At 39.5% G+C, this 21621-nt stretch overlaps 2 protein-coding genes and 1 long non-coding RNA gene across 3 annotated transcripts; 1 reads left to right on the plus strand and 2 right to left on the minus strand.

Annotated features, from left to right (window-relative positions):
- Nucleotides 1–3797: 3797 nt before the first annotated feature.
- On the minus strand, nt 3798–4370 carry LOC138909913 (uncharacterized). The gene has a single exon (XM_070201130.1). The coding sequence runs from the start codon at nt 4368–4370 to the stop codon at nt 3798–3800; it is 573 nt and encodes a 190-aa protein (XP_070057231.1).
- An 11419-nt stretch (nt 4371–15789) lies between these two features.
- On the minus strand, nt 15790–20417 carry LOC104117900 (lysM domain-containing GPI-anchored protein 1-like). Its single transcript, XM_009629032.4, has 5 exons — nt 19019–20417; nt 17380–17497; nt 17141–17302; nt 16999–17030; nt 15790–16275 (listed from the first exon to the last, which is right to left on the minus strand). The coding sequence occupies exons 1-5, from the start codon at nt 19680–19682 to the stop codon at nt 15998–16000; spliced, it is 1254 nt and encodes a 417-aa protein (XP_009627327.1). The 5' UTR covers nt 19683–20417; the 3' UTR covers nt 15790–15997.
- LOC138908975 (uncharacterized) lies at nt 16282–17027 on the plus strand. Its single transcript, XR_011415447.1, has 3 exons — nt 16282–16435; nt 16504–16649; nt 16891–17027. It is a non-coding gene; the product is annotated as an uncharacterized lncRNA (long non-coding RNA).
- Nucleotides 20418–21621: the final 1204 nt, after the last annotated feature.

The raw sequence follows: 21621 nt of genomic DNA on the forward strand, positions 1-21621 counted from the left end.
CCCTAAATTTTCAAAAATTTCTCCATAGTTTCCCCTGTAACTAGGCCTATCCACCTGTGAGAGAATCCCAGAAACCAACCCTAACAACATATACATGAACTAACGATGTAACATAACATAAAAATAATGCCAATCGTGGCCTCACGAGCAGTATATTACCAAAAAGGAACACCCATAACATCAACTATACAAATTATACATAATTCACAGGAAACAATTTCATAGAATCGATTACATAGCTATTCAAACAAATGAGGGTACTTCTTCTTCATCTCTTCCTCGGCCTCCCAGGTGGCCTCTTCAACTTGTTGGTTTCGCCATAGTACTTTCATGGAGGTAATTTCTTTATTTCTCAGCTTACGAACTTGCCTATCAAGAATGGCAACTGGAATTTCTTCATAATTCAATTCCTCGTTAACCTCAATAGCCTCAACTGGAACAATAAGCGACGGATCTCCAACCACCTTCTTCAACATGGATACGTGGAACACCGGGTGCACTAAAGACATCTCTGGAGGTAGATCAAGCTTATAAGCCCCCCGACAAATCCTCTTAATGATTCTGTATGGTGTGACATACCTAGGACTCAACTTCCCTTTCTTACCAAACCGCATTATACCCTTTATTGGGGAACCTTCAAGAATACCCAATCATCCTCTTTAAACTCCAAATCCCTGTGACGCACATCCGAATAGGACTTTTGATGACTCTAAGCAGTTTTTAACTGTTCCATAATGATATTAACCTTCTCCATAGCCTGATGCATGAGGTATGACCCTATCAACTATGCTTCCCCAATATCGAACCATCAAATGGGAGATCTACATCTCCTACCATATAAAGCCTCGAACGGTGCCATCTGAATGCTAACATGATAACTGTTGTTGTAGGAAAATTCTATTAGTTGCAAATGATTATCCCAGCTACCCTTGAAGTCAAGAACACAAGCGTGCAACATATCCTCAAGCATCTGAATAGTCCGGTCTGCCTAGTTGTCAGTCTGCGGGTGAAAGGATGTACTAAGATTCACCTGAGTACCCAAACCTTGCTGAAATTTCTTCCAAAATTTAGCCGTGAACTGTGCCCCTCGATCTGAGATAATAGAAACTGGAGTGCCACGCAACGTGACTATTTTCTTGATATACAACTGAGCATATTGTTATGTTATGTCGGTAGCCTTAACAGGTAAGAAGTGAGCTGATTTCGTGAGTCGATCCACAATCTCCCATATCGAGTCATACTTACAAGGCGTGCGAGGTAGTCCCACCACAAAGTCCATATTGATCATCTCCCACTTCCACATCGGAATTTCTATGTTATGAGCCAACCCACCGGGTCTTTGGTGCTCGGCCTTCACTTGCTGATAATTTGGACATCTTTCCACAAATTCCTCTACATTCCTCTTCATATCATTCCACCAATAGACTTTCCTAAGATCATGATACATCTTTGTAGAGCCCGAGTGCACGGAATACCTAGAAGTGTGAGCCTCGGTCATGATTCTTTCCCTGAGACCATCTACATTTGAAACACATAGTCGCCCTTGGTACCTTAGTGTATCATCATCCATTCCAAGAGAAAAGGCCATGGTCTTATGTTTATGAATCCCCTCCTTCAATTGTACCAACAATGGATCATTGTATTGCTTCTCCTTGACCTCCACCACAAGAAATGATTCGGCCCTATTTTGCACGATCACCCCTCCTTCACTAGAATCTGCAAGACGAACTCCAAATTAGCCAACCGATGAATCTCCTTGGCCAACGTCCTTTGATATGCCTCCAAGTGAGCCAAACTGCCCATAGATTTCCGGCTAAGAGCATCCGCCACAATATTAGCTTTTCACGAATGATATAGAATATCGATGTCATAATCCTTGAGTAACTCAAGCCATCTTCTCTGCCTTAGATTCAATTCCTTCTGTTTAAAAATATATTGAAGGCTCTTATGGTCCGTGAATATATCCATATAGACCCCATACAGATAATGTCGCCAAATCTTTAATGCAAATACCATTGCTGCAAGTTCTAAGTCATGTGTTGGATAGTTCTTTTCATGATTCTTGAGTTGCCTAGAATCATAAGTTATCACCTTGCCATGCTGCATTAATACACACCTAAGTCCGATCCTTGAAGCATCACAATATACCACAAACCCATATGTGCCCTCTGGTAGGGTCAACACCGGCGGTGTAGTCAATCTTGATTTCAACTCTTGGAAGCTTATTTCACAAGCATCTGACCATTGGAACTTAACCGCCTCCTGCGTCAATTTAGTCAACGTAGAGGCAAGAGTAGAGAACTCATCCACAAATTTCCTGTAATACCCCACTAAGCCTAAGAAACTGCGAATATTTGTTGGAGTTATAGGTTTAGGCCAATTCTTCACAGCTGCAATCTTCTGAGGATCAACCTTAATTCATTCTCTATAGATGACATGACCCAAGAACGTGACAGATTCAAGCCAAAATTCAAAGTGCCCATACCGGGTCCTAAAAGCTATTTTCGGAATATCCTGCTCCATAATCTTCAATTGGTGATACCCGGATCTTAAATCAATCTTGGAGAAGTACTTAGCACCCTGCATTTGATCAAATAAGTCATTTATCCTTGACAATAGGTACTTATTTTTTATTGCGACCTTGTTGAGCTGCCGATAGTCAATACACATTCTTAGTGACCCATCCTTCTTTCTTATAAAGAGAATCGATGCGCCTCAAGGACTCGGCCGAATGAAACCTTTCTCTAACAAATCCTTTAATTATTCCTTTATCTCATTCAATTCTGCCGGTGCCATTCTGTAGGGGGAATAGATATAGGTTGCATGCCCGGTATCACATCAATCCCAAAATCAATCTCGTTATCTGGTGGAATCCTAGGGAGCTCATCCGGAAAGACCTTCGGAAATTCATTCACAACCGGCACGGACTCAAGTGTAAGTGCCTCAATATCGGTGTCCGTAACCTGGACCAAATGGTAAATATACCCCTTGTTAATCATCTTCGTGGCCTTAAGGTAAGAAATAAACCTACCATTCAGCACCACATCACCCCCATTCCATTCAATCACTGACTCATTTGGAAATTCAAACCTAACGGTTCTGGTTCGACAGTCAAGCTTGGCAAAACATGAATAAAGCTAGTCCATCCCCATTATTATATCATAATCAACTATCTCCAATTTAATGAGATCAGCCATGATGTCCCGACCATGCACCGTGACAACACAATCCCTATAAACCCGCGCGGCCACAATAGACTCACAAACAGGAGTAGATACAGAGAACGACTCATGAAGTTATTTCGGTTCTATCCCAAATTCCATAGAAACATAAGGAGTGACATAGGACAAAGTGGAATCGGGATCAATAAGAGCATACACATCATGAGATTGGACAGTCAATATACATGTGACAACATCTGGAGAAGCCTCTGAACTATGGCGACCCTTCATAGCATAGAAACGACTGGGTCCTCCCAAATTCTATGTACCACCCCTAGCTTCACCATGCCCTGCGAGTGCTGGAGTGCCTCAAGTTGGAGGAGGTATTGCGTATGTAATAGTTGTAGCATTGGCTGGTTGTACCGTACCCCTGCCCACACCCTGGCGGGACGAACGAAAATGCCTCTGAATGTGACCCCTCAATCCGCACCCATAGCATATGGGTAGGTCCATGTAGCATATTCCCAGGTGCATCTTTCCACACCTAGGGCATGGGGGCCTTCGTTGCTGCTGGAATCTCCCCTGCTGGTAGGATCCCTTGTTGTCCTGACCGGGCCTAAAATGACTCCACTACTGCTAACTGGGCCCTGATGGCGGTTCACTGACTGAAGACTGAGCAAAAGACTGGGATGGCCCTAATGACCCTCCCATGAATGATGACCTACCACCACCACCACCAACTGAATCACTAAAATTTCCCGCGGACCGGGCCTTGCTGCTACCCTCTCGCTCTATTATATTCTTCATCTTACGGTTCTCTATAGCTTGAGCAAACACCACCATCTTCCCATAGTTCATTTCAGAATTCAAGGCAGATGTAGCAGCCTCATTGATAACCACGGGGCTAAAGCCTTGAATAAACCGGCATACTCTAGCCTCCATAGTGGGCAACATGTATATAGCATACTTGGACAGGCGCGCAAACCTCATATGATACTCCCACACACTCAGGCTATCTTGCCTTAAGCTCTCAAACTCAGCGGCACGGGCTTCCTTAGTCTCGGTATGCAAGAAATGATCAATGAAAGCATCGGCGAACTCACTCCACCTCGTCGGAGGGCTCCCCTCTTCACGGGACTCCTCCCACAATTCAAACCAAGAATATGCCACCTCTTTCAGGCGGTAGGAAGCCAACTCCATTGCCCCCATCTCAGTAGCATACATAACCCGAAGATTCTTGTGCATCTCATCAATAAAGTCCTGGGGGGCTCCTCGGGATTAGTACCCGTGAACACTGGAGGATCTAACTGAAGAAACTTGTTCACCCTGGAACTAAAAGATTCCCCTGGCTGACAGGAAGAAGTAGGCGCAACATTTGATCTCTGGGCCTGAGAAGCCACTATCTGAGCCAACATCTGTATGGCTGCCCTAAGATCCTTCTCAGAAATATCGGGACCGGAAGCTGGGGCTGGAGGTGGAACTGAAATATTAGTTGGAGGGAACATTGCACCCTCAGTAGGTTCAAGAACTAGCACAGTCTAATCAGGTGTAGTGGAATCAGGCAGTGTAGTAGTCGGGGGAATATTCTCACCCCTCGGGTGCTCACCCGCATCATCAAGTAAAGAATCAACTACCACTCCTGGGGTGTCATTGGCTCCTTGCCCAGTTCTTGCTTTCTTCCTAAGTGTCATGTACTGAAAATAATAACAATGCACGAGTTAGAGGAGGAACAATCTTACAATTAGCTTTATCGCACGATCTAGAACATCAAAGAAGGGTGTTATTCCTAAATGCCCAAGTAGCATCCTAATTATAGATGTGGTCGACAACACACCGATAAGGATGACTGTACTAGACACAACTCCGAGACATCCTAGGACACTTTAAAACATTAGGCTCTGATACCAAGTTTGCCATGCCCCGACCTCGGGGAGCGCGACCGGTACTCAACCGAGATAACCCGGTCGAGCAAGCCTATAAAATACCTTCTACCCGAACTCACTCATGAATAAAGGAAAGATCCATTTCATTAATTAGACAATGGGTAGGATCATGTGAACAACACCGATTCCTTATCATTAGTTACATCATTTATAAAGTTCAAGATATATACACTTTTATAATTTGAAGTGAAACGTTTGATACAAATACAACATTACTATATTGACTTCCCCAACACCAACATACCACCCACAGTGTGTCTATGTAGCCTCTAATAGATACAAAAGAGTACGATGATAGTGCCGGCAACAAGGCCCTGGCTATACCTCAAAACACAATACACAAGGAACAAATATATACGACCCTGATATGAAGTAGGGCTCAGCAAGTCATCTGGGAAGAGGGTGTACCGCTATCAATGATCAAAGCCTCCTGCTGTGGAACCATCTGCATCCATTAAAGATGCAGCGCCCCCGGCAAAAAAGACGTTAGTACATATGGAATAGTACTAGTATGAATGACTAAACACCCTCTCAATAGAACGAATGATAACACAAGTAAGGACAATCATAAAATCAATGGGAGCCTCAAATAATATCAAAACATCAAGTTAGGAGCAAGACATGTTTTCAAGTAAATTTCTTTATTTTAGGTTGGGAGATCTTAGCACCGATATACCACCATGATTTTAGCATGGAGTCTGATCACGACCCGATTGGCTAGACTGTATCACCCAAAGACATCAACCACAATCACAATCATTATCTCAATCTCAATCATTGTTTTAATCATAATCTCAAGCACAATCACCACCATATGTGCGGCATGGCGTCCGATCACGACCTAACCGGCTAGGTCGTCTAACCAATGTCGTGTGGATCGATATAACTCTTTTCTAGAAATCATCTCATCCCAATAAAGGGGAATACTCTCATCACATCAATCGCATCCCAATAAAGGGGTACAATCACAATTCACTCCTACACCGGCACGTGTAGTTTCGGGGTTAGGTTATTTCAACATACCCTTCCTCGGTGACTGATGATACTCCCACGGTGTTTAATTATTTAAAGGATGGATAACTCATTTCATTATCTTTTATATATAATTCATTTCATTAGCACCAATGGCCATAACACAGTGCCACTCTTGGCACGTTGGTCGTATTTCATATTTCATGTTCATCTCTTTCACTTTCAAACATCATCACGGATCATCAACAACAAAGCATTCATATTCAAGACTTTAAGTCCACATGTGAGAAAATAAGAATCTTAAGCATATTGAGATTTCTTACACACTTTGGCATAATAGCTTTCATTTGAATCAAGACTTGAAGTTATAACATTTAGATATGCAACACATGTTTCGAGCATATTTTTAAATAGAACATAACATAACAAGAACATTTGAAATACATATTGAACATATCTTTTGACACAAGGCTTATTCGGAATAATCAATTTATAATGAACAACTCGGGACTTACAAGGACATTATGAGGTTCAATTCTAAGAGAGAAGTTTAGCCAACATACCTCGCCTCCAGTTTTTTAAATTACTACAATGTTCCGGAATTCATAGCCACTTTGATCTATTTAGAAATATAGCAAAATTGAACACAAATTAGGAAGGAGTTTATGGTCCCAGCTCATTTGAGCATTTTATCAAACACTAGGTGTGCATTAAGGTTTCAAGGTCCTCCAATGGTGGATCCCTTCATCCCACTACCCAAAGTTTACCCAAATGAGCTCAACAATCTTCTCACTACCCTTGATGGTACATGCATGCATAATGAACAGCTCACACACCCAAGAATTACTTTTCTCATTACCTATTTCCAATTAAATCCCAGAATTGAGGGCTAGGGAGTAGAATCTTACCTCTAGGATGAAGACCTAGTGAGTTTTTCATCTGAATTCTTCAACTTTGAGCAAGAGTTGATGAACAATAACCTTAGAAACTTCTCCTCTCGCTCTAGACCACTCCCGTCTCTCTAAATATCAGTTAGGACCAGCCAAAATAACTTACAAGTTGTTTTATGAAAATGGGATCGGGTAAAATTTTTCAAACTTAACCTTTACGAAGTCGGGTCTGTGGTCGGAGACTAGACCGCAAAATAGGTATGCGGCCCACAAAGGGAACCGCATAAAAGGGTCCCAAAAATGGGTTGTTCGGGTTGGGTCTGCGGCAGGTTTGCGGTCCGCAGACCAGTTCTGCGATCGCATAATGCACTGCAGAACTCCCCTCCAAAAATCTTCATGTTGGATCTATGACGGATTGTGCGGCCCGCGAAATGGTTATGCGGCCGCATAATGGACAGCAAAACATCCTCCAAAAATGGGCCATTTCTCTACTTCACTCTGCGGCGGTTCTGCGGCCCACAGAGTGATTCTGCAGTCTCATAGTGAAGTGCAGTAATGCCCTACTCTGCCAAAATATTTTTTCAATTTCTCAACGTAGTGTTCAACCCAACAAGTCTGTACCACGGCGAGCAAGCTCGCCACGAATAATCTCTACAATCGTCAACATATAAGTCTATCTTGGCACCATGAAACTCCGGATTTTAGATGAAATTTTATGGGGCCTTACAATTGCAAACTATAAAAGTGTGTTAAGGCCGGACGGCTGATTGTATGCGTTATGGATTGGGTCACTGTGAACTTTTGGAAAGTCATTTTCCTATTTTGGAGTGATTGGAATTATTTTGGGGGCTCATTGATAGGCCTAATGAGAATGTGTATTTTATATCTGACTGGAATTGCTTATTCCAGTGCAACATTTACTATAGGTGTATCATCCTACGAAATAGATATATTCATGCCCTGGTCTGTTCATGTGCTTCTTCTTATGCCACAATGAGTTGCGAGGATGCTTGATTACTCACACGCGTGTTGTAGTCTTATTTAGGCAGTGTGGCAGTATATAAGCTAGTGATGTCGATTTACTTATTGCACCTTAGTTGTGCTTTACTTCTTTCCATAGTGTACTATGTTTATTCATCACCCCATAGTTGTATTTATGTACTCTGTCGTGCTTAATATCGATGCATATATATTTAGTGAGCATGAGCATTTGGCTCGATCGGTATTCCCAGGTTGATTGATATGACTGGATCGGGTTGCGCGCCACAACGGTAGTATGTAGGATCAGGTTGTATGTCGCAATAGTGCTATGGTGAGATGTGATTCCTTATGCTTATTTCGTGTGTATTTCTTCTACTTTGTGAAAATAGTTCATAAGGATATGTTCAATATTGCCTACCTGTTAAACTTGCTTGGTAGCTTTCTTATTTGACCTTTTTACTATTATTTGTCATGTCTGAGTTATTGCTTGTTTGATGTACGGACCACATTAGGTGAGGTTCCATGTGGATTTTGGTGTAAATTATCTATGAGCTAATTGTAATGGGTGAGACGAGGTTTTTGGACCTGAAATTTGCACTATCGTATTGGGATAAGGAATGTTTGGGAGAATAATACAATTATTCTGCTCAGAATTTGGCAATGGTCCTTGTCGACCGAGAAAACTCCACGACTTGTTGATTTCATGTGTGATTATGAATTTCTACATGTTTCTTTCATTATTAGCAGTGATGTGAAGGTTTGAGACGAGGTTTTATTTGATATAAAGTATATTACTGGTACCCGGTATGGTAATAAGTAGCTATTGTGGTCGAAAGATTATTACTGTGAGTACATGAGTTATAGGGTACATCGTGTGATTCGATCTTGGCAGTGTATTGACTTCTTGATGCAACTTATTGAGATTGATACAGTATAGGTACAAGGATCGGATTTTATAGGGGATTCCGGATGTTTGAATTTAGTTCCACGTCCCGCGGGCTAAGGTCGAAGAATGAATCTTTAGTCGAGGTCGTGTTCATAGACTTATATGGACTGTGGTGGCATGGGATAACTCATGGGTATGTGTATGATGATCTTATTCAGCTAATCGACGGCTTAGGAACAACTATTGGCACGTTCGAGGACGAACATATATTTAAGTGGGAGAATGTAATGACCCGACCGACCGGTTTGGGTACTAGCTACCCTTTATTTGTTTTGAGACTTTTCATAGCTCTATGTAAAATTTATGACTTACGTGTGTGGGGCGTGTCGATTTCCAAAATATTTAAATGTGAAATTTTGAAGAAAATATAATTTTTGACTTAAAATATGGCTAGAGTTGACCACGGTTAATGTTTTTGATAAATGACCTCGGATCAGTATTTTGACGATTTTGGTAGGTTTGTATGATATTTTTGGACTTGTACGTATGTTTGGTTGGGATCCCGGTTGACCCAGGCCGTTTCGGCAGCATTATGTGAAAAGTTGGAAAAATGAGTTTTGAAGTTGAAAGTCTTGAGTTTTAATGATCAATTCTTGATATTTGATGTTATTTTAATGATTTGAAATAGCGAGCGAGTTTGTATGATATTATTATACTTGCGTGAATGTTCGGATTGGAGCCCGAGGGACTCGGATGAGTTTCAGATGGGTTGCGCATGGGTTTGGAACTGTTGTGAACTCCTAGGGCTGGGAACCTACAGATCTCGCAAATGCGAGTATCGCTTTTGTGAGTGATGTATCACATTTGCGATGATGGGCTGGGGGCTAGCACTTCGCGTTTGCGAAGTATGTATCGCATTGCTGACAGGGAGGGCTCCGCATTTGTGATGGGTCTGTCGCATTTTCGACACTGTGGACTTGGGGGCAGCTTCGCATTTGCGATTATTTCATCACTTTTGCGATATCAGAGGGCTCGGAAATTTTAAAAATAGAGGGGGAGGGGGGGGGGGGAGCACCGATCGTCTGCCTGGGAATAAGGGGCTGGTTTATTTTGTTAAGGTATAGCATGACCTATTTTAAATTAAGGTATAACACTTATATGTTAACCCGTTAACTAGCTATTAGCGTATAGCGCATTTAAAACATGCGATATATATAAAATAGTACTCAATTTTTTTATGCACCTATTTTAGTCTCTTGAGTCCAAAAATTATTATTTACATTCCGGACTCCTCCACGTTCAATCAAGAATCATTTGGGGTACACATTATATACGAGATACATATGTGTACTATCTTTCTCATTCAAGAATATACGAAATACTCCCACCCCCTTACCCAAGAAAAAAGAAAACTTTGAGCTCCATACAATATAAAAGTTCTTGAGCTGCTTTTTCCCTCCTCTCAAAGTTTTTTTTCCTTCTCCTTTCACAGCGTAAACATCCTAAATAGCTCCTAACATAGCAAACCATAAATGACAAAAGTGGTCAAAAAGATAATAATAATAATAATAATAATAATAATAAAGTAATAACACCCCAATGCTATGTAAACTCAATCCAAGTATGACGAACTTGTACAAACACGCAAAAACAAAAAGGGGGAGGGGAGTTATCTATATACAGTCAACCCTCTCTATAACAATCTCGTTTGTTCCGATATTTTTTGGCTTTTATAATGAATGGTTGTTATACACCTATAATAGCATTTGACATTTAAATATTTTTTGGCTGTTATAGATAAAAATTATCCAAAAATTAATTATTTTCCTTTTTTAATATGACATATAAAAGATAAAAAAATTATTCAAATTTAAAATCTCAAAAGATATGCATATTTCACAAGTTAAATATTGAAGAAAGCTAATACATTATTAATAAATTCATAACTACTTGTATAAAGACTTAAACTCTAAGGCAGACATTTTAAAGCTACCTAGAAAAATAAATTCTTCCAAGATTGATGGAAGAACTTTGTAATCGTAGTTTGTTTCGTAGATTTTATTCTCTTACTCGCGATATAACATTTGAATTGGAGGTATCCACTAGCTTCCCCTTGAAGACAATCTAAGAGCTTCACAGTTAAATTTTCTATCTAAATATTTTTTGGAATTTGTCCAATTGAAAAGATTTCATGTGCATATCTTCAAATCTTATATCTTATGCAAGATAGAAACGTTATTTAATGAGAAAGATTGTCTGCATATTTTTAGAATTATTATTAGTAATCTTAAAGATTCTATATGACTGTTATAGAGGGGTAATTTTACAAAGAGTGTTCTGATATAAATATGGTTGTTGTTGTTATAGAAAGGTAAAATATAACTTAAAAAATCGGTTCTGAGGAACACTTGACTTTTATAGTGAATGACTGTTATAGAGAGGTTTGATTGTACTATCAGCACCTCTCTTTCAAAATATACGTAACTACTGTTACAAATTAGAAAATAGAGCAGAATAGTATAATCAAGCATATGCAACATGAACAAACAAGATTTTAAGAACATTGGCAGGATCATTCGTAAGAGGTAAGTTGATGCAGGATATGGTCTGTATATACAACATTAACTTTACAAGATAGGTGTCATGATCCGCCACATCATCATGCCACGTAGGTGTTATTTGGCATATATTAATGACATGTGAAAGCTTACATAGGAGGAATGCTAGCATTTGTGAGAAGATTCTAGAGAAGTATGGACACTTCCTTAGGAAGACCCTAGATCCCTATGGATTTACTAGAAAAGTCCTTGGAATCTTCTAGGTTTGTAGAGAATTCTAGAAAAAGCCCTTATCTTGTAAATATTAAGGACTTGTGTAACAATTAATATTTACATACTAGTCTCTAGGAGACTAGTATATAAAGGGGGCCATGCATTTGTAACTCATCAAGCAAAACAATTAAGTTCTCTCTAATATAAAAGCTTCCTTTGGCAATTCTCCTATATTCTAACATTCCCTTAGCGGTCTTTAGTGTAGTAAGGCTTGCTTGGCATAGCAAGAACGTGAGTAAGTTGTGCAAAATCGTGAGTGAGTTGTCAAGTGCCGCATGTGCGCTTAGTTCAAGACTAAGGACGTGACAATGTGGTATATGAGCAAAGGTTATGACAAAAGGAATGTTAGAAAGAATAAAAGAGATTGCTAGAAGGAAGCTTTGTAGGGAACCACAGACGGAATTACCAAAGGCGTGGTACTTACAAAAGGGACCAATGTGAAGGTCCTAAGAGAAAGAAGTATGGCGGTGCAAGGGACGCACGCGAGGTGGTAGACTTACTTTGGAGGATGTACAAGTACTTTGAGGTAGTCAAGGAGGATGACGAAGTTGTTAAGGTACGTAACACCTCAATGTACATGACCGAGGTTGCCGCGTTATAGTGGCATCGAAAGTGTACTGACATGGAGAAGGGGCTATGCAAGATTGAGATGTGGGATCAGTTCAAGAAGGAGTTGAAGAAGCTATTCTACCCAATGAATGTGGTGAACGAGGCTAGGCGGAAGCTAAGGGAGCTCTGACATGCGGCCACAATTCAGGAGTATGTGTGCGAGTTCACTACCTTAATGCTGCAAATTATGTCATTGTCCGAGGAAGATTCCCTCTTCTACTTCATGGATGGGTTGCAAAAATGGGTAAAGCAAGAGTTAATAAGACATCAAGTAGCCAACATGGACGAGGCCATAGGAGTAACCGAGTCACTCGTTGACTTCAATATGGAGTCTGCCAAGTCCAAAGAAGGCAATGCTGAGAGAGGTTGGGGAGACCATGACAAGGACAACGGGAAAGGCATAGCTGAGGTATACAAGGGCAATGGCAAGGGGTCGTCCCATAACGGATAGGGGTCCAATAGAAATGGCAAAGGGCCGGAAAACGATAGCGAGTACGTGCCTAAGGGAGGATGCTACTTCTGTAAAGGATCACATGGGGCAAGTGAATGCCCAGAGTTGGGGAAGCTTGTAGCAATGATTGGGAACTTTGCTCAGACACATAAGGGTGATACAGGAGAAACCGCCTGCATTGGGGGGATGCGCTTGGAATCTAAGCCGAAAATAGAGGATTCCAAAACCTATCTTGGCGCCATACAAATAGAGCATGGTGGCAGCAAGAAAAGTTGGGCAGACATAGTTGAAGAGGATGGCGAGTTACAAAGTGACGGCACGCTATCGGACTTGGACGACACACCAAGAAGAGGGGTTAAGTTTTCTAGCAATGTTGTGACCACGAAGGGCAGCCAAATAGGGAGTGGAAGCATGGACTCGATGCTTCAGAAGCTGCTAGACTTGGTTGAGTCATGGGGAGATTCAGGCCAAGAGCAAGGAGAGGCATACGATGGGCGGAGGATCGAGGTCATCATTGCTAGCCGTCCAAAGTACAAACGGGGCAAGAAGAAAGGTGACCAGTACCTTGTGACATGGGAAGGCGAACCGCTCCATAGAGCATCATGGATAATAGACAAAGATCTCCGGCGACGCCAAGACGAGGCGCGCGCGTACGTGTCGATACTTTATGCCGAGGGCGGCACAAAATTGGGTGGGGGAGAGTGTCATGACCCGCCACATTATCATGCCACGTAGGTGTCATTTGGCATATATTAATGTCATGTGAAAGCTTACATAGGAGAATTGCTAGCATTTGTGAGAAGATTCTAGAGAAGTATGGACATTTCCTTAGGAAGACCCTAGATCCCTATGGATATGCTAGAAAAATCCTTGGAATCTTCTAGGTTTGTAGAGAGCTCTAGAGAAAGCCCTTATCTTGTAAATATTAATGACTTGTGTAACAATTAATATTTACATACTAGCCCCTATGAGACTAGTATATAAAGGGGGGTCATTCATTTGTAACTCATCAAGCAAAACAATTAAGTTCTCTCTAATACATAAGCTTCATTTGACAATTCTCATATGTTCTAACATTCCCTTGGCGATCTTTAGTGTAATAAGGTTGACTTGGCATAGCAAGAACATGAGCAGGTTGTGCAAAATCGTGAGCGAGTTGTCAAGTGCTGCACGTGCGCTTAGTTCAAGACTAAGACATGAGACCGTGCTCTAAAATCACATATACCCACTTCTCCTTTTGACAGGGTTGGCATTAATATAAAAATGCAGTAAGACACCACAAATAAGAAAAAACAGGCACAATTTAATATATACTTGATGTTTCTACATATTAATAGTTGAAGGACGTTAATATTTTAGCAGTTGAGAAGCAACAAGTAACAGTCGGCACCAATGCAGGTGCCTAATCCTAGTAGCAGTTAGCTTTCATCTATGTTTCAAACAGCCTGAAGATTGGAAGGACTTCGGTCTTTAACCAGTTGAGAAGCAAAATAGTAATTACGTCTTCTTCAGGGCAATGCTAAATGTGCAGAATCCTTCCTCTCCTCCTTTTCTATAAATTGAGTCTTACTAAGCCTAAATCACAATTGGAAAATCTATGAGAGATGAAATTGCTTCTCTATCAGAAACATTAATAGCTTAAATTATGGGTGTTTAACGGGCAGGCTGGGACAGGCTGTACACAAAAAAACCAGTCCGTTCGTTTAACGTTCCAGGCTGGTTAGCGGGTTGTACATTTTCGGGGGTTTTTTGGGCCTGTCCGGGTTCTGGCTTAACGGTCCGGACCGGGTCGTGCTATTTTTTTTTTTTAGAGTAAATTTTATTTTTCTTATTCAATGTTATTGATAAGTGTTTGCAAACTTTTAAGGCTTAGAATTAAACTTTGAAGTTTAAAGTTTTAAATCTGAAATTTGAATTTTAAAATTTTAAAATTGAAATTTGAAAGTAAGTGGCTACAAAAAATTATTTAATAAGACCAATAGGCAATATGTAAGGATCAAGCTCCGAAGGCTTTCATTTGATATTTTTATTGAATAATATATAATACTTCAAATTAATTTACATTTTTTTTTTGATTTTTTTATTTTTAAACTTGCAAATTAAAATTTTACAACAATTAAAAAATAAGAAATAGTACATCACATGCTTTGCATCATTTTTGTAAGTTCATTCACAGCGGAAAAAGCATCAACAATGTTAGCATAATAATTATATAAAGTTTGTAAATGTTTGTATAGACCGATACGTTGATACTTGATACCACACTTCACTTGAATACTTGATAATAATAATTTTGTAATGGCTAAACTAAATATTTGATGAAACTTGAAATAATAAGTAATTGAGAATTTAAGAACAATAATCAATATTATCAAAAGAGAATTAGAATAGTAAGAGAGAGAATTGTGAGAAAAAATGAAGAAGGGCTATTTATAATTTTTAAAAGGTTAAAAGTGTAATTTATCAAATATTAGGGGTGTGTGACTATTTTCTTAAAGGGGTAGGCCGAAATGGCCATTTCTACAAAAAAAAAAAAAAAAAGGTCGTTGGCCAACGGTCATATTTGAATTTGACCGTTGGCAAAGGTCTAGAAAATTTAAAAAAAAAAAAAATTGTAACGAAAATCGGGTTGGACCGGGCTCTGGCCCATTAACGGATTACAAAGCTAAGCGGGTTCCGTTGCACCGGTATCCAAAAACTTTTCGTCTAAAACCCGCTCCCCGTCCAACCTGTCCTAGCCCGCCCAAAAGCTACAGTACCGGGCTGACCCGGATTGTAAACGGGCCAGCCAGCCCGGCCCGATTAAAAGGTATAGCTTAAATGCATCCCACACAACCAATTAAGCCATATGTAGGCCAGCTCAATGCAGTATAAGTTCAAATCCAATAGCAAAATGATCAAGAAGATGTGAAGAAGACTAGAGATAACTTCAACAAATTATCATATCTCAATTCAAATAGTAGATAATTAAAGTCTAAAGAAATGTAATTTATATGACACCTCCATCTTATAAGTTTATGAAGAAATCCTTGGGAAGGTTGCACTATGCAGAATCAGAGACACAGTTACCAGTGGCCAAAGATGTAGATTAGAACAAAAATTTCACAAAATACAAGTTCACTAAATTAACTACAGAATTCAAGAACAATTAAATAGTATACAGTGAAAATTACACCTGTAAGAAGAAAAGAACAAAGCAAAACAAGATTCCACATCCTTCCTCTCCAATCTAGTAAGGAAAAAGTCCGCAACCTGATCATCAACTCATGAGGATCATAACGGAAGTGAGATCACATATTTCACACACAGATACAAGAGAATTGCAATTGGAAAACTAGCTAAAGGGTTCAACAAGCAAGCAGAAGATGCACTTCCACTTGGTCCACCTGAAGGTGGAAATGCGATAACTGAGCCAGATGCAGGCACCACGGAAGAATGTGGACCATCCATTGGAGCACCACCAGATTCAGAAGGTGAAGGAGCAGGAGCAAACATTACGTCTGGGCCTACCGATGTAGGTGGGACAACAAGTGGAGGAAATTGTTGCGGTCCTGCAAAACATTTCGATTGAAGAATAGGGAATAACATATGATGCGTTAAGCAAAAGAAACAACAGAACATTTGTGGCACAGTCTAGTGAAATGTTTTGCCCAGAAGAAGTCATAACAAGCCATAAAGTATGTTTTGCAGTTGGCTTTCCAAGTAATGAAGGTCAAGTAATGAAGAAGTCATAACAAGCCATAAAGTATGTTTTGCAGTTGGCTTTCCAAGTAATGAAGGTTCTAGAAAAAGAAAAAAAAATGCCTCAACACCCAATATAACTAATTCTATGAAGAAGTTGCATTTCATGTGGCATGTTAGAATAGAAATTTGTACCATAATGCATGAGAATGACTACAGCAAATTATCAATCACAACATAAAAGGTGTATGTGCCCTGCACCCAAGGGTGTGGCATAGTGGTCAATGAAATGGGTGAGAACCATGAGGTCTCAGGTTCAAATCCCAGCGGAGGCAAATACTAGGTGATTTCTTCCCATCTATCCAAACCTTGGTGGATAGAGTTACCTGGTACCTGTTGCTGGTGGGAGGTGACAGGTATCCCGTGGAATTAGTCGAGGTGCGCACAAGCTGGCCCGGACACCACGGTTATCAAAAAAAAAAAAGGTGCATGTGCCCCCCAAGAGAAGTAAAAAGAGATAACAGAGTTATGCTTTTGGTCCCTATATTTCTTAAAACACCAAATAAAAAGAATATCAATTGAATGTCATTTACCTGGGCATCGAGGTTGAAGAGATGAGGATAATCTGCAACCAGCAAAAGGACATACGAAGTGTGTCAAGGCCATAAAGCAACAGAAATCAGAGACCATAATAGCTAAGCAATTAAGAGCAGAAAATCGACGTATGATGCTCACGTAGTGATGATGGTTCCATTGACAAAGCCACCATAATTACAAGAAGTCACATTGCAACCACCGCCAGTTTGTTGTACAGTAACATTTCCGAGCATGAGATTGCTGCTCTTGCACTGCATGCTTGAGCAAGAAACTGCTAAGGAAGCTGGCATGCAGTACAAACTGCAAATAACCACCAATATCATGATCAGAACTTCCAAAAGACCTCGATAACTGCAAATAAAAATCTGCTGACTTACTTCCGACTTCCTGGTCCGCAACTGCATTGCACACAGTGGCTAGCTGTAATAGCATAGCTCCCGTTCGCAACAGATAAGGCATAATCTGAGGCAAATCTTGGGAAGCTAGATGCACAAGCTGCAGATAGAAGATAACAAGATCTATCATTATCAAACATCTATCAGCAAAAAATTCAAGGAACTTTACTGCAACTCTGTTACTAAGTTCAAGATAATTGAAGTTATATCCTTATTTACAAACACTGGATATCCAACGATTAAACATTTCTGATAGAGCAGTTGTTATAAAAATCTCTTCAGTTCCTACTAGAGAAATTACAACCTCAAAAAGAATTAAGAACATGAAACAATGAAAACTAAGAAGAAGAAGAAATACTTCCGAACAACAAGAAATGGAAAGAGTATCTGTTTCTGATTTAACCACAAATGATAAATTACCCAACTGAGAAAGCTTAAATCCAATCTTCTGAATAAGAATCATGTTCTGTTCTCTTAGTCACCTAAAATGGATAAGAAAAACTCTCTGACATAATACTCTCGGCTTATGTTGCTGTAGTATGTATTTTCAAGAACTATAAGTATTTCACTTACACCTTGTGACAAGAAGAGAAAAGATTATTACAGGTGACTCTCAACTGTTGACTCCATAATCTCACACACAGAATTATGAACTGTAACCACATCCTAAGTTGCTCGGACTCTTCACTTTCAGTGCCGCACCCGTGTCGACACGACGTGGGTGTGGTCAGATCTGATCAACCGATTTTGGGTACTTTGACCAAAATCAACGGAGAAATTTGGGACAGATACAAAGATTTTTGAAAACAAATCAAAAGCTAGGGTGATATGGAAGAAAATGGAATACCTTGTATATATAAATTTCTATGTCAGTCCTTTTCCTTTTATCTCCTAAAATTCTACTCTTGCTCAATATTTTCTCCTTCTCGGAATACCTTGTAAGTTTTCCACATAATGTCTCATAATTTAGACATATTTTTATAACTCTATTTTTAAATAATTGAATTATTTTTAGCCGAATCCCAGCACCCGTATCCATACCTGGATCCGTATCCCCGAATCGTTAAATTTAGATCATCTGACCTCTAGATCTGCACCTGTATCGGACCCGCACCAGAGTCCGAGCAACTTAGACCACATCGGTCATCCTAAGCAGTTCTCACCAAGAAAGAACATTCCTTTTAAGAGGAAATAAATGAAATAACCCAAAAACACATCAAACTTGTATTCACATTTGCTTCATAAACCTTAGCATAATATATCAACTATTAAATGTAATTTCTTTTACAAGCCTTGTCTAAATAAAGTCCTAAGGTTGATTGAGCTAATTGCTTTAATGGATTGCAACGGCAAAGATTACAGAAGGGAGAAAAGGTAGAAACAAAGGAGGTTCTTATGTTGGACATGAAATCTTAATCAGTTCAAATTACATCCTCTATATGCATTAGAAGGTTAAAGGTAACCCTTTTTATATGTATAATATCCACAAACACCACATAAGGTGTGCATAAGGTTGAATACTATAGATGGCAAATCAAACACTTCAGCCACCTACATAGAAGAAACACACACACACACACACACACAACAAAAAGAAGAGTGAGAAGACAGGATTGCTGACCAGACAAGGGAATGGCAAGAATGTCATCCTCCTTAATAGCAGGACTGCCCAAAGCATTGACATTCATAAGATCAGTAAGAGTAGTGGAATACCTAGCAGCAATCCCTGCAAGAGTATCCACAGGTCTAACAACATATGACATATAAATAGCAGGCAGATTATTGTCAGTCCCATTAAAGCAAGTGCAAGGAAGTGGAATCCAAAGGTTAGTCCCAACATTAAGCACTGAAGGATCAGAACCAACAGCACTAGGATTCCCTTCCTTAATCTGGTCAGCAGAAACAAGACCACCATATACAGTGTCAGCAATCAAAGACAAAGTATCTGAAGGCCTAGTCTTGTAATGTACAAAAGCAGACTTAAAGATCCCATCAACACAAGAACATGTAACAGGAACTTTAAGGAACAATTTAGCTGGAAGTATGTGGTTTTCAACATCAGGGTATGAGATATCAATAGCATTGGTAGTGAGAAGAGAGATTGGGTCAGTTTGAAAGAGTGAGGCCACCTCAGAAACTTTGAGGTCAGTGTAAAGTGTGTAGCCAACAAGTGAAGAGCAAGTATCAGAGTTGGAACATGGCTCAATGGTGGATTTTGAGGTTGTTTGATAGATGAAGCAGCTGCTGCTCAACAGTAGGAATATGGTGAAGAAGAAATGTTGCATTTTTACAAGATACCCTTTTGCTTTTTACCTCTCTTTCTTGAATCTACACTCTACTTTTCTTGGTTCCCACAGCAAGAAGTTGCAGAAACACCAAAAATGGGAGGGTTTGAGAGAGTGAAGTGAAGAGAGTAAAGGGTTTTCTTGAACAAGGTGGGGTATTGGGGTGGGTGGTTCTTTTGGTAAGGGGGAAAGGAAAGTATAGTTTTTTTTTTTTGAAAGAAAGAGGCAAAATGAGGATTGGAATGTGGGAAAAGCCAAAGGAGGAGACAAAGGCGTAGCATTAAAGTGTGCGTGGGTTCATCTAGACAGACATTAGTCAGAATCTTGGTCTTTGGGTCTTCTTACCATTTCCTGCTTTGTCTATTTTGCCCTTTGTCTGGTTGGTACTTATCACTTTGTAATTCTTTTCTCAACTCCATCCAAAAGTATTTTTTATTGGCAAAGCCACTTAAACTTTCACCCCAATTGCCAATTCCGTAAATACATTTACAATTTTTCTAATTTAGCACATTTACTTTACAGAGTGAGGAGTAATAAACATCTCTAACCGTGGACTATTCATACGTAGAAGAAACATTACTGATATGGCCAAACTACGTGCAACTCACGCTTAAATGGTGCGTGAATATAATAGTTATGATAGAAAAATAATAAAATATTTAAATAATAATAAAAGATAAAAAAAGAATTAAAACAATTTAAGATCCCAACACTTTCTTTCAATATCGCTCGTTCCCAACCTCTCCATCTCCGCCCCCCCCCCCCCCCAATTCTTTCCGTTCTTACCCCATTGCCTACCCCAATCTTTCCTCCCCACCCCTTCTTCATTCTTTTCGTTATTATATTTTGGCTAAAAAGGAATTAGATTTTTTTTTAATTTAGTATAAAGATCTAGAGAGAAGAAGGTAACTCATAACCCGATTTTCGGGTATAAGGAAATAGCATTGATTCTTCAATCTGGGCATTACTTCGATGGCTATGGTTGATTTCGTTATGAAGTTCTGACGAAAAAAGACTCTCATCTTCACATTTTAAGTGTTTGGAGTATGATTTTTGTCAATGAAGGGGGTGATGGTAGTTTATGGCCGAGATCGCTATTATAAACTTTCTGATATAGTCGCCGCATAGTCGCCACAGAGTGAAATGAAATTTCTGATCTTTTTGTTGGTTTATAATTCTTGCTGGTCTCAGTTGTGGTGGAGGAGAAGAGGAAAAAATATATGTTAAAAATTTGATAAATTAAAATTAAAAAGTGGGACCTACAAATTATGGTGGTGGATAGACGAAGTTGATGGTTCCGGATCTTCTGGTGGTACTTTGGTTCACCATGAAATTGTTTCGATAGAGGTGGAGAAGAAGAGAAAAATAACGAATTTAAAAATTTGAGAAATTAATTAAAAATATTAAAAGTGGGACTCACTAATTACACATGTCAAATAATAAAAGGGTTAGTATGTGATGTGTAATCCTTGCCAGCGCATTTGAGGTTCACGTTCTAATGGAGGTGTTTAAAATATGGGTTTTGATTAAGTAAAAGTGTTCAAATAAAAAAATTATAAGTTTATTTACCGGGGTGACAATTGGATGCAAGTTTAAGTGGCCAGGAGGCCATTTTGCCTTTTTAATTTTTATTTTTAAAAGTAGAGAAAATAGATAAGATGCATCCCGAACTTATCCTGAAAAATCAGTTTCCAACTCAACCTTTATGGGCATTCTTTTTTCACCCTATACTTGTCCAGACTGAATTTAATTCCTCCCTAAAAATACATAACCAAGCTTGTGGAGGGCTGTGTTTTTCACGCTCCGCCACATGTCAATTTTTAATTTATTTTAGTATTTCAGTTATTATTTTATTTTTTAATTATTTTTCAATCCCACTCCAACCCTGTCACTGATATTTTGAAATAAATATTGGGTTTTCATAGAGTTATCACTATTT

Source organism: Nicotiana tomentosiformis, chromosome 4 (assembly GCF_000390325.3).
Source record: "Nicotiana tomentosiformis chromosome 4, ASM39032v3, whole genome shotgun sequence".
Taxonomy (NCBI): Eukaryota; Viridiplantae; Streptophyta; class Magnoliopsida; order Solanales; family Solanaceae; genus Nicotiana; species Nicotiana tomentosiformis.

Bases quoted from the DNA above. Each gene is read 5' to 3' on its own strand.
- LOC104117900 (XM_009629032.4), bottom strand. From the start codon at position 19,682: ATGCAACATTTCTTCTTCACCATATTCCTACTGTTGAGCAGCAGCTGC. The intron at 17,031-17,140 runs GTGAGCATCATA...TGCTGGTTGCAG, and splicing joins AATGGAACCATCATCACTAC to ATTATCCTCATCTCTTCAAC. The intron at 16,276-16,998 runs GTAAATGACATT...AATGTTTTGCAG, and splicing joins TCTTCAACCTCGATGCCCAG to GACCGCAACAATTTCCTCCA.
- LOC138909913 (XM_070201130.1), bottom strand. From the start codon at position 4,370: ATGGGGGCAATGGAGTTGGCTTCCTACCGCCTGAAAGAGGTGGCATAT.